Genomic DNA, 13032 nt, shown 5'->3' with positions numbered 1-13032 from the left:
CGCCGGCTCTCTCGGCCAATAAAGCGAGATGAGCACCGCAACCCCAGAGTCGGCCACAACTGGACCTAACGGTCAGGGATCCCTTTACCTTTTTACCACTGTAATAATATTAATGAATAAAGATTTACATTGGGATCTGCTGCCTCTGTGAACCTTGCCACCTGAGGCAGTCGCCTCACCTTGCCTCATGGGTGGGCCGGCCCTATTGGGAAGATATTCCTGGACTTAAGCAGACCCTTTAAGCCCAGGAGGTCTCCCTTCTAAAAATGAAGCAAGTCAAAGCTTGCTCGTCTCCCAGAATCCTGGAGCATCTTCCTTGCCAACCCCACCAGCTGCCGGTGAACGCTGAGCAGCTGGAGTGTCGGCAGCTCCACGGAAGCGCCGCAGAACGACAGGTGATTGATGCTGCCAAGGAAGGAGGCCAGAGATGCAGCGGCAATCCCTTTCCACTCGTTAGTCAACAACCTGCTGAGAGCCTCGTTAATTACATGCCAAGGAAAGCGGTCCTCGGAGGGAGGAAGGCTGCTCGCGGCGAAACACAGGAAGATTCCCTACCCAGTCAGACCAAAGCTGGTTAAAGAGTGTGGTTGCTGGTAACGCCAAGGTTGCAGGTTCGAGTTGCTTATTCCTGCACTGCAAGGGGTTGGACTAGATGACCGCCAGGGTGCCTGCCAACACTACAATTCTATTTTTCTATCTGCCCAAGAGGCTAATCTTCCCTCGGTAGAATTATGGATCTGGCGTAAAACACTTATTGGCTTCGCCCCAGTCTAATATCCCCAGCGCTGCAAGATTGTCACACGAGCGCCTGGACTAAAAACTTCACTCCTGAGGTTTATCACCGCAACAGCGACTCGCTTTGGGTTTTAGTAAAGCAAACAGTCTAATTTGTCAGCGCCTAAATGATATCGCAGGTGGCGCTGTGGGTTAAACCACAGAGCCTAGGACTTGCCGATCAGAAGGTCAGCGGTTCGAATCCCTGTGATGGGGTGAGCTCCCGTTGCTCGGTCCCAGCACCTGCCAACCTAGCAGTTCGAAAGCACCTCCGGGTGCAAGTAGATAAATAGGGACCGCTTACTAGCAGGAAGGTAAACGCCGTTTCCGTGTGCTGCGCTGGCTCGCCAGATGCAGCTTTGTCACGCTGGCCACGTGACCCGGAAGTGTCTGCGGACAGCGCTGGCTCCCGGCCTATAGAGTGAGATGAGCGCACAACCCTAGAGTCTGTCAAGACTGGCCCGTACGGGCAGGGGTACCTTTACCTTTACCTAAATGATATCGCGGGTGGTGCTGTGGGTTAAACCACAGAGCCTAGGACTTGCCGATCAGAGGGTCGGCGGTTCGAATCCCTGTGACGGGGTGAGCTCCCGTTGCTCGGTCCCTGCTCCTGCCAACCTAGCAGTTCGAAAGCACGTCAAAGTGCAAGTAGATAAATAGGTACCACTCCGGCGGGAAGGTCAACGGCGTTTCCGTGCACTGCTCTGTTTCGCCAGAAGCGGCTTAGTCATGCTGGCCACGTGACCCGGAAGCTGTACGCCGGCTCCCTCGGCCAGTAAAGCGAGATGAGCGCCGCAACCCCAGAGTCGGCCACTACTGGACCTAATGGTCAGGGGTCCCTTTACCTTTACCTAAATGATATCGAGCGTCAAAACAACTTGGCCACAATAAGGAAATTTTGCCAAAGGTATGACTATTTTCCACCTTCCCATTTCGATTCTCTGGCGCCCCATCTGCATCACCTAGCAATTCTAAAACATACACGCTTTTACTCTCGCAAGATTGAATGTCGTGCCCTCGTCTGGACTTGAGGGACAATTCCAACAGATGCCACACGAGAAACGCTTATGTCCCTGTGGAGATGGCAGTCCCGAATCGGTGGTGCATTGTCTTCTGGGTTTTTGGGGGTTTTCCTGTTGTTATTCTGCCTCTCACAGCTACAATAAACCCACCATTAAAATTACGGACTGCTCATTTCTTTTGTCGGGGGCAAACGGGCAAATTTAGCAGGGGATCAAATACTTTCCCCCCCCCCCTCACTATATGTTGCTCTGGATGTATACTTTACATGTGATTTTCTTCAGTAACATCTCGTTCTGGGTTTTTGGGGATGTTTCAACATGTTGTAAATCATCTTGAGATTTTTTTCTTTAAAATACATAGTGGTTGAAGAAAGGGGGGCAACTCTGGCTTTTGCTTTTAAATTTTTTCTGATGCTGTGGGTGGGAATGTATTCATGTGGTAGAGTCATCATTTATCGTTCCGTGTCATTCTACGACATAATCTTACAAGTTTGTTTTGACCTTGCACCAGGGGTTAGGTTGCTTTTTATGGCGTTGCATTGTTCCTTCAAGAAAACTCTTCAATACAACATATATATATATTTAAAAATAACAATATTAATAACAATAAGACACTGCTCTTTTCAATGCTCTTGAGCATGGGTAAGCAAACTAAGGCCCAGGGGCCGGATCCGGCCCAATCGTCTTCTAAATCCGTGGTCTGGGAATCAGCATGTTTTTACATGAGCAGAATGTGTCCTTTTATTTAAAATGAATCTCCGAGTTATTTGTGGGACATATGAATTCATTCGTTGTTGTTTTTTCTAAATTTAGTCCGGCCCCCCACAAGGTCTGAGGTACAGTGGACTGGCCCCCTGCTGAAAAAGGTTTGCTGACCCCTGCTCTTGAGAGCAAGATAGACGAGACTTGCACACCAATTTTTATTAGCGCCCAGGAAATGGACGCAGCAGCAAAGAGACGAACAGAGGCAAACTGTAAGATATATATATTCCGATTTATTCGAACTATTGCCCTTTTTCACCAAGGAAGAGAGAAGGTGGGATTCTGTTGTGGTTATTAAGCTGGCTTACGGAGGGGGAAGACAAGGAGGGGAGGGAATGCGCCGGTGTGTTTATTTGGTCCTTTCTGGATGAAAAGCGATCAGAGGAATCAAAACTTCTGCGATGGTTTTCAGACGCAGTCTCTGTGACAGCTGCCGCTGGTCTCTCCCAGATTGGGTGCTGCACCATCAGACTGGAAACGAAGATTGCTAGGATGATAAACGGCGCCCCACATTTATTCCCCGCACCGCCGGTGACAATTCGTATTCCGAGAGACCGCTGCCGAAGCAGAACACCAGAAACATCTCAAGAGGAGCTTTCAAGGTTTGTGGTGCCAAAGCACTGCGCAGTTTTGCAAATGCTTCCCCAATTCCTACTCCAGCGTAGCACAGGAGAGAGGTCCCCACCCCTGCAAGAGTCGGCCAGAAAATCCGCTTGCAGTGTCCCCGGCAAAGCAGAGCACCTTCTAACAGGCAAGGGAACTCGGCGATTCACAGCTCGTCGTGGGAAGTTTTGGCGATGATCAGCAGCTTGGAGAGTTCTGAGCGGAATTTGCCTTCCTTGTGAGACACTGCAAAGGGGAGAAGACGACAGAAGGGTGAACAGAAGGGCAGAAAACACAAGGAAAGGCAGGATCACAGCCGCTCAACAGCAGAACAGTCTCTCCTTTTTAAACAGAGGTTGGATGGCCATCTGTCGTGTAGGATCACGCAGGTGGCGCTGTGGAGACACGATTTGTTCTCAGACCAAACGGGCACAGGTAACCAATTTGCCCACAAGCAGTCTCTTGAGAGGGACGCAGGTGGCGCTGTGGGTTAAACCAGAGAGCCTAGGGCTTGCCGGCGATTCAAATCCCTGCGATGGGGTGAGGTCCCGTTGCTCAGACCCTGCTCCTGCCAACCTAGCAGTTCGAAAGCACCTCAAAGTGCAAGTAGATCAATAGGTACCGCTCCGGCGGGAAGGTCAACGGCGTTTCCGTGCACTGCTCTGGTTCGCCAGAAGCGGCTTAGTCATGCTGGCCACATGACCCGGAAGCTGTACACCGGCTCCCTTGGCCTGTAAAGCAAGATGAGCACCGCAACCCCAGAGTCGGCCACGACTGGACCTAATGGTCAGGGGTCCCTTTACCTTTACCTTTAATCTGTCTAAAATGTACAAGACAAGAACCAATGTGTGTTGGAAATGTAAGGAAAGGGAAGGTATCTTCTACCACATGTGGTGCTGAGCTCCTCTAACTTCTCCTGCCGCGAATGCTCTGCAGGCTTTGTCCCTCTGTGCCCCCGAAGTAGTGTCATCAGCCCCTCCCACTGCTACTCACCTGCTGTTTCGGTCACCTGGAATTCCTCCTCCTTTAAGGGAACGTCACTCTGCCCTCCAACTGCAGCCGTGGACTGCAACAAGACAGAAGGTACTCAGACGGGCATGTCCCAAAATTTCTCTCCCGCCTGCTGCTCAAACTAGTCGTTACAGGAACCTGCCTTCCACTGATTCAGGGCGCTGGGTCTATCCAAGTCCAATGCCATCAACACCAAGTGTGGGGAAGGAACCCTTTGGACTGCCAGGTTTTCTGAGACTCCAATTCTTATCTCATGGAACTTTGAAGTGTCAGGCATAGCCCTATTGGCTTTAGCCCAAACGTAGCAGAGTTTTCCTGCACAGCGAAGAAGCTAGTTGAGGTGGAAATGACTAGTCAGCTAGACTCAGAATAACTATTTACAGGATTTATTAAAAGGAAAAATAAAACCAGCAGAATTTCTGCATACAAAACAAAGCAAAATAAATCCTTTCTTTCTCTCTCTCTCTTAACCATACACAGCACTCCTACTCCTAACACACCTAGCCCAAACTGTGCTAGCATTCCTAGATAACAGAGTTGAGTGCTGGTCGTTAACCAATCAGAGTAAGTAGATTCTAGGTCAAGCAGACCTTGGCTTTCTGCCAAGAGTAAATTGACACTGCCTTGAGTTAATTGTGTGAAGCCAGAATCTGTAAGTTTTCATGAGAATCAATTAACAGAAACTGAACATTATCATCCCCAGAAAGGCTTGGCCAGTAGAGTTGTAGCGAAGCAATGTTTGGCAGAAGAAAGTTTCCCCACACCTGGTCTACACTGACAGGCAGAAGGACGTGAAGGTCTTTGCTTACTTATTTGTTAGTTGCTTTTCTCAGTGGCCTAAAGCGGCTTCCTCCTTACTACCAAGCCAGGTTCAAGTCTGTTGTAATAATAGTAATAATTTATTATTTATAGCCCACCCATCTGGCTCAGTTTCCCCAGTCACTCTGGACAGCTCCCAACAGAATATTAAAAGCACAATAAAACATGCAACACTAAAAGCTTCCCTAAACAGGGCTGCCTTCAGATGTCTTCTAAAAGTCAGGTAGTTGTTTATTTCCTTGACATCTGGTGGGAGGGCGTTCCACAGGGCGGGTGCCACCACCGAGAAGGCCCTCTGCCTGGTTCCCTGTAATCTTACTTCTCGCAATGAGGGAACCACCAGAAGGACCTCAGAGCTGGGCTTCAGTGTCCGGGCTGGACGATAGGGGTGGAGACGCTCCTTCAGGTCTACTGGACCGAGGCTGTTTAGGGCTTGAAAGGTCACCACACACCCTTTGAATTGTGCTCGGATCAAACAGGAGACCTTAGGCCAGCCCCCCCACCGCACCCTAGAAACAGAAAAGACTTACGTAGGCCATGCCATACTCGATCTTCGCTCCTTTGACCTCGCCTTTAAACTGGGTGAAGAAGAGGTAAGACTTCCCTTGGGGCCTTGGACATGAAAGGAAAGGACAAAATGTAAAGCCACAGCAGAGGTTGTATGCGGGTTATATGTAGGGATGCAGGTGGCGCTGTGGTCTAAACCACCGAGTCTCTTGGGCTTGCCGATCAGAAGGTCGGTGGTTTGAATCCCCGTGATGGGGTGAACTCCCATTGCTCTGTCCCTCTGCTCCTGCCAACCTTAGCAGTTCGAAAGCACACCACTGCAAGTAGATAAATAGGTGCCGCTCTGGCGGGAAGGTAAACAGCGCTCTGGTTTCCGTCACAGTGTCGCGTTGCGCCAGAAGCAGTTGAGTCCTGCTGGCCACACGACCCAGAAAGCTGTCTGCGGACAAACGCCAGCTCCCTCGGCCTGAAAGCTAGATGAGCACCGCAACCCCACAGTTGCCTTTGACTGGACTTAACCGTCCAAAGGTCCTTTACTTATGCAAAGATGCCGGGCTGGGTGATTAAGAGGAGATGTTAAGGTGCTTAAACTAGGGGAGCGGAAGAGCAGGAACATGCTTGTTGGCCCTGTCATCTTTGTTGTGCACCCAACAGGATCTGGCCTCACAGCCCTCCCCACACTGAACATGCGCGGCAGGGAGCCCGCTGTAGTCGCAGAGGCTATTTGTGTGATTTAGAACCCGCCACAGACTGCATGTTGGCTAATAATGTAGCTATCTCTCCTCTCCCATCTGGGACTGTGGCCAGGGCAGAGGAGAACAGCCCTCTGGATTAACCCTTTCAGAACCAGGGAGGTGCCTTCGAGAGCTGCAACTCCCTCAAACTCAGGGAGCAAGGATATGGAAAATCACATACAGTGGTACCTCGCAAGACAAATGCCTCGCAAGACGGAAAACTCGCTAGACGAAAGGGTTTTTTGTTTTTTGAGCTGCTTCGCAAGACGATTTTCCCTATGGGCTTGCTTCGCAAGACGGAAACGTCTTGCAAGTTTGTTTCCTTTTTCTTAACACCGTTAATACAGTTGCGACTTGACTTCGAGGAGCAACTCATAGCACGCGGTATGGTAGCCTTTTTTGAGGTTTTTGAAGACTTTGGTGATTTTTGAAGCTTTTCCAAAACTTTTCCGAAACCGTGCTTCGCAAGATGAAAAAATCGCAAGATGAAAAAACTCGCGGAATGAATTAATTTCGTCTTGCGAAGCACCACTGTATGTGTAAGCTGCAAAGAGAAAGATCTGTACTTTTACAAAGGGCAGAAAACTGTACTCACCTCCAGATGGAACAGGAAAACAGCAGGTTATCTTCACTAATCCCAATGCTCATCTGCCATTTCTTGGAAGGGAAAAGGAATAACAGGATTTAGGCCCGCACTCGCCTATCAGATAGGCAAGATCTGCCGATCAGATAAACCTTAGCCGAGAGCAAACTGCAGCCGCTACTAGGAAAGCTAACCAACAAATTGAAATCAGCAGGAGACAAACAAAAGAGAATGTCTCCACCCCATTGTGGATCCCTTTTATTACATACACAGCCCAACAAGACAGGAACATAAACCCCACAACTGGGGTTTATTGATACAAATCAATTTGACCCAACAACCTCCCACCCCCTCTCACACACAAATAAAACTCATGGCAATCTACCAAATTCAACTAATAATGATGATGATGATGATGATGATGATTTATTATTTGTACCCCGCCCATCTGGCTGGGTTTCCCCAGCCACTCTGGGCGGCTTCCACAAAGACCAAAAATACACTAAGATGTCACACATTAAAAACTTCCCTGAACAGGGCTGCCTTCAGATGTCTTCTGAATGTCAGGTAGTTGTTTATCGCTTTGACATCTGATGGGAGGGTGTTCCACAGGGCGGGCGCCACTACTGAGAAGGCCCTCTGCCTGGTTCCCTGTAGCTTTGCTTCTCGCAATGAGGGAACCGCCAGAAGGCCCTCGGCGCTGGACCTCAGCATCCGGGCAGAACGATGGGGGTGGAGATGATCCTTCAGGTATACTCAGTGGCGTAGCGTGGGGGGTGCAGGGGGGGCCGGCCGCACCGGGCGCAACATCTGGGGATTAGGGTTAGGGGCGCAAATCCACGGGTTAGGGGGCGCAAATTACTTGCCTTGCCCCGGGTGCTGACAACCCATGCTACGCCACTGGGTATACTGGGCTGAGGCCGTTTAGGGCTTTAAGGGCAACACTTTGAATTGTGCCCGGAAACGTACTGGGAGCCAGTGTAGGTCTTTCAAGACCGGTGTTATATGGCCTCGGCGGCCGCCCCCAGTCACCAGTCTAGCTGCCGCATTTTGGATTAGTTGTAGTTTCCAGGTCACCTTCAAAGGTAGCCCCACGTAGAGCGCATTGCAATAGTCCAAGCGGGAGATAACCAGAGCATGCACCACTCTGGCGAGACAGTCTGCGGGCAGGGAGGGTCTCATCCTGCGTGCCAGGTGGAGCCGGTAGACAGCTGCCCTGGATACAGAATTGACCTGCACCTCCATGGACAGCTGTGAGTCCAGAATGACTCCCAGGCTGCGCACCTGGTCCTTCAGGGGCACAGTTACCCCATTCAGGACCAGGGAGTCCTCCACACCAGCCCGTCCCCCCAACCACGCTCTGGGTACCCCAATCTCTCTCACCAGCAATGAAGACTATTAAATGAACAGATGAAGAACCTATTGATGTGATGCTGACATAAAACCCCACACATACACTGCGGGTGGGGAGGGGGGAAAAAAATCTCCCCCTCTACCCCACCTCACAATGCCTATGGCAGCAATGCCTCACACCAAATGTAACAGTTTAGGAAAATGGTAAGTGTTCCACCTTATAGAATTGAAGAGTGTCGCTCCAGATTCAGAATTAAGGGCAGTAGCTGGGGGGAAAGCTAAGTCAAATTGGCCTTAGGATTAACACAACTCACTTCGTTGGTCCCACCTTGAGCAGCATAGGTGAAGGTGCAGGTGTAGTCTCCCTGAAGGAAAGAAACAGAAACAAGGGCTTTAAAACATTCAGCACTTTCTTCCATGGGACAGCGCTGGTTAACATGTTATCAAGAGAGGAGGCGAGAAAACGAACACTGAAGTGTGATTATAAAATATAATGAATATATACAGTGGTAAAAAGGTAAAGGTACCCCTGCCCGTACGGGCCAGTCTTGACAGACTCTAGGGTTGTGCGCCCATCTCACTCAAGAGGCCAGGGGCCAGTGCTGTCCGGAGACACTTCCGGGTCACGTGGCCAGCGTGACATCGCTGCTCTGGCGAGCCAGAGCCGCACACGGAACCACTGTTTACCTTCCCGCTAGTAAGCGGTCCCTATTTATCTACTTGCACCCGGGGGTGCTTTCGAACTGCTAGGTTGGCAGGCGCTGGGACCGAACAACGGGAGCGCACCCCGCCGCGGGGATTCGAACCGCCGACCTTTCGATCGGCAAGCCCTAGGCGCTGAGGCTTTTACCCACAGCGCCACCCGCGTCCCTATATATAGTGGTACCTCGGGTTAAGTACTTAATTCGTTCCGGAGGTCCGTACTTAACCTGAAACTGTTCTTAACCGGAAGCACCACTTTAGCTAATGGGGCCTCCCGCTGCTGCCGCGCCGCCGGAGCACGATTTCTGTTCTCATCCTGAAGCAAAGTTCTCAACCTGAAGCACTTTTTCTGGGTTAGTGGAGTCTGTAACCTGAAGCGTATGTAATCTGAAGTGTATGTAACCCGAGGTACCACTGTAATATGAAAACTCTCCCAGAGCCAGTGTGGGGAAACGGTTATAGAGTGTTGGACTAGGGCCTGGCAAATGCAATTACAGTAGTACCTCAGCTTAAGTACTTAATTCGTTCCAGAGGTCCGTTCTTAACCTGAAACTGTTCTTAACCTGAAGCACCACTTTAGCTAATGGGGCCTCCTGCTGCCACCAGAGCACGATTTCTGTTCTCATCCTGAAGCAAAGTTCTTAACCCGAGGTAATATTTAGGGTTAGCGGAGTCTGTAACCTGAATGCAATAAATGAATAAATATGTGCAATAAATGAATGCAATTACTGCAATAAGTAAATGCAAAAAATGCAATTGCTGCAATAAATAAATAAGTTGACAATATGGACAGACTAGTTACATACGAACGAATTGCATATCGACGCAAATTAAGAATGGATAAATATGAAGAAATCTGGAAGGAATACTTAAGCGATAAGGCGGAAAGTGGTGGGAAGTAGGTGGAGGAGAGGTGGGGAAATATTGTTAAAAGGGTGTAGTTATAGGTATATCAGTACTCAAATATGAATTGTTAAATTGCATTATTAGTGTTATTGTGGTTTTTGTTGTATGTGTTTTTGTGGTTGCTGCCGGTATTGAAAAAAGGATAAAAATAAATAAATAAAATAAATAGATGCAATCACTGCAATCAATAAATGCAATAGAAACAATAAACAAGCAACAAAACGAAACAATTGGTAAGACTGTGCTTAAAATTAATTAATTAGTATTTCAAATATCACTGATATTGGAAACTGCCACATACAATTACTAAGAAATTCGGATGGAAGAGATTCGAGGAAGTCAAACACTATGTATGTTTATGAAGATGGATGGTACTTAATTTTAATTAATTAAGTGGTAATATGTTGTATGTATCTTTTTTGTTTTTTCTCTTTTTCTTTTCTTTTTTGTTTGTCTTTATCATTGTTAATCTTTTCTTTCTTTACCATGCTTATCTACTGAAAATAATAAATATTATTTGAAAAAAATAATTAATTATGTTAATTAATGTTAATGAAACATAATTAACATAATGTTAATTAACATAATGTTAATTAACATAATTAATGGAAAAAATAATTAATTATGTTAATTAAATTAATGTTAATTAATTAATTAACATTAATGAGAAGCGCTCACACATCTAGGCAGAGAGGTGCCAAGCCCAACAGAACCAAAGTTTCCCCCTAACTACGGGTGCCGCGAAGGGACACGCCACGTCCTCCCCGCAATCCCCGCCGCGAGGCCCCGCCCGGGGCTTCGCTCCAGCCAATCAGAGCGCTGCCCCGTCCCCCGGGTCAGGCGCGCCTCAGCCAACCAGCGGCCGCCACCTCCGCCCGGCTCTCACCAGGCTCTTCGAGAAGGAGTGGGCGGCTCCGCCGGGCCTCACGTCGAACTCGGCCGTGCTTTGGTCCCCCTCGGCCCCGGCCTCCGCCGCGGGAAGGAGAGGGAGGATGACGAGGAAGGCGGCGGCCGTCGCCAGACCGTTCCAAAGCCGTCGAGCTCTGACCGACCTGGGCGCCGCCATCTTTGGAGGGGGGAAAAACCCCGGATGGGCGGGGGCTACGGCGAGCCGCGGGGCCCAAACCGCGTTGTTTGCGCAGGCGCCTGGTGTTTTCCTTGACGCCCCGGCGGCCATCATTGAAGCGGGCGAAGGATGGTTAACCCTTTGCTGCCGAGTCTTTTTTTTTTCCCCCTTCCAGAGCGCAGATAGAAAGCACGTTTCTTCTCCCTTCTGCAAATCGGAATGGTAGCTCTGAATCCCTAGCCGGAATTAAGATTGGCGGAAGAAATATCAACAACCTCAGATATGCAGAGGACACAACCTTGATGGCAGAAAGTGAGGAGGAATTAAAGAACCTTTTATTGAGGGTGAAAGAGGAGAGTGCAAAATATTGTCTGAAGCTCAGCATCAAAAAAACGAAGATCATGGCCACTGGTCCCATCACCTCCTGGCAAATAGAAGGGGAAGAAATGGAGGCAGTGAGAGATTTTACTTTTCTTGGGCTCCATGATCACTGCAGATGGTGACAGCAGCCACGAAATTAAAAGACGCCTGCTTCTTGGGAGAAAAGCAATGGCAAACCTAGACAGCATCTTAAAAAGCAGAGACATCACCTTGCCAACAAAGGTCCGCATAGTTAAAGCTATGGTTTTCCCATTAGTGATGTATGGAAGTGAGAGCTGGACCATAAAGAAGGCTGATCGCCGAAGAATAGATGCTTTTGAATTCTGGTGCTGGCGGAGACTCTTGAGAGTCCCATGGACTACAAGAAGATCCAACCTCTCCATTCTGAAGGAAATCAGCCCTGAGTGCTCACTGGAAGGACAGATCGTGAAGCTGAGGCTCCAAGACTTTGGCCACCTCATGAGAAGAGAAGACTCCCTGGAAAAGACCCTGATGTTGGGAAAGATCGAGGGCACAAGGAGAAGGGGACGACAGAGGACGAGATGGTGGGACAGTGTTCTTGAAGCTACCAACATCAGTTTGACCAAACCGCGGGAGGCAGTGGAAGACAGGAGTGCCTGGCGTGCTCTGGTCCAGGGGGTCACAAAGAGTCGGACACGACTAAACTAAACAAAAGAATCCATGTACTTTGAATGTATAGGGGCTGGGCGTGTGTGTAAGATTTTCTTCTGCCCCCCAAAAAAACAATAGCAATAGATCAGCTATTATTATTAGTGATGATTGTTTATTTGGATTCGTCTACCTGTCCTGTTCTAGAGGCTGAAGATGGATGGTAGAAAACAGTACATTAAGGTCCAGTGCCTGCCTGCCCCGTATTTGAAAATTTTCATTTTAAAGCACAAAAAGAAGTTTTTTTAAAAAAAAAAAACTAAAACATAAGGAAACCCGAACGATTCGCAGGGTTCCAAATGATGGAACGTTTGGCAGAGAAATGACTTACGTTGCATGGACTGTTTTGTTATGATACAAGGATATATACAGTGTGAGTGTAGTGGTTAAGAGCGGTAGACTCGTAATCTGGGGAACCGGGTTCGCTTCCCCGCTCCTCCACATGCAGCTGCTGGGTGACCTTGGGCTAGTCACACTTCTCTGAAGTCTCTCAGCCCCACTCACCTCACAGAGTGTTTGTTGTGGGGGAAGAAGGGAAAGGAGAATGTTAGCCTCTTTGAGACTCCTTAAAGGGAGTGAAAGGCGGGATATCAAATCCAAAATATTCTTCTTCTCTTCTTCTTTCTCGTAATTTGAAGCTCGAGTCTCAACCTCCACAGCAGGAGAAAATAAGCTTGCTCCATCTTCCATGTGACAGCCCTTAAGATATTGGAAGTTGGCGCTCATATCTCCTCCCAGTCTCCTCTTTTCCAGGCTAAACATACCCAGCTCCTTCAAGCGCTCCTCATAAGGCTTAGTTTCCAGACCCTTGATCATCTTGGTTGCCCTCCTCTGCACATATTCCAGCTTATCAACATCCTTCTTTAATTGTGGCACCCAGAATTGGACGCAGTGTTCCAGGTGTGGTCTGACCAGGACACACAATAGAGTGGGACTGTTACTTCCCTTGATCTGGACACTAGACGACTTCTTCTTCTTCTTCTTCTTCTTCTTCTTCTTCTTCTTCTTCCTGTGACTGTGTGTTCCATAGTTTGACTACGCACTTTGTGAAGGAGTTTTGTTCACCTGCCCTGAATATTCCAACATTCAGCCCCCTCTGCTTACACCCATTCCTAATACAGTGGTACCTCGGGTTAGGAA

At 48.7% G+C, this 13032-nt stretch overlaps 1 protein-coding gene across 1 annotated transcript; it reads right to left on the bottom strand.

The window, feature by feature from the left end:
• Positions 1–2771: 2771 nt before the first annotated feature.
• MYDGF (myeloid derived growth factor) lies at positions 2772–10874 on the bottom strand. The gene is made up of 6 exons (XM_077921732.1): positions 10663–10874; positions 8483–8533; positions 6828–6889; positions 5522–5603; positions 4155–4227; positions 2772–3407 (listed from the first exon to the last, which is right to left on the bottom strand). The coding sequence occupies exons 1-6, from the start codon at positions 10840–10842 to the stop codon at positions 3328–3330; spliced, it is 528 nt and encodes a 175-aa protein (XP_077777858.1). The 5' UTR covers positions 10843–10874; the 3' UTR covers positions 2772–3327.
• Between the last annotated feature and the right edge of the window lie 2158 nt (positions 10875–13032).

This window comes from Podarcis muralis, chromosome 18, assembly GCF_964188315.1.
Source record: "Podarcis muralis chromosome 18, rPodMur119.hap1.1, whole genome shotgun sequence".
In the NCBI taxonomy this organism is placed as follows: domain Eukaryota; kingdom Metazoa; phylum Chordata; class Lepidosauria; order Squamata; family Lacertidae; genus Podarcis; species Podarcis muralis.
Note: the sequence above shows the minus strand (reverse complement) of the source record. Positions and strands in the feature narration are given on the sequence as shown.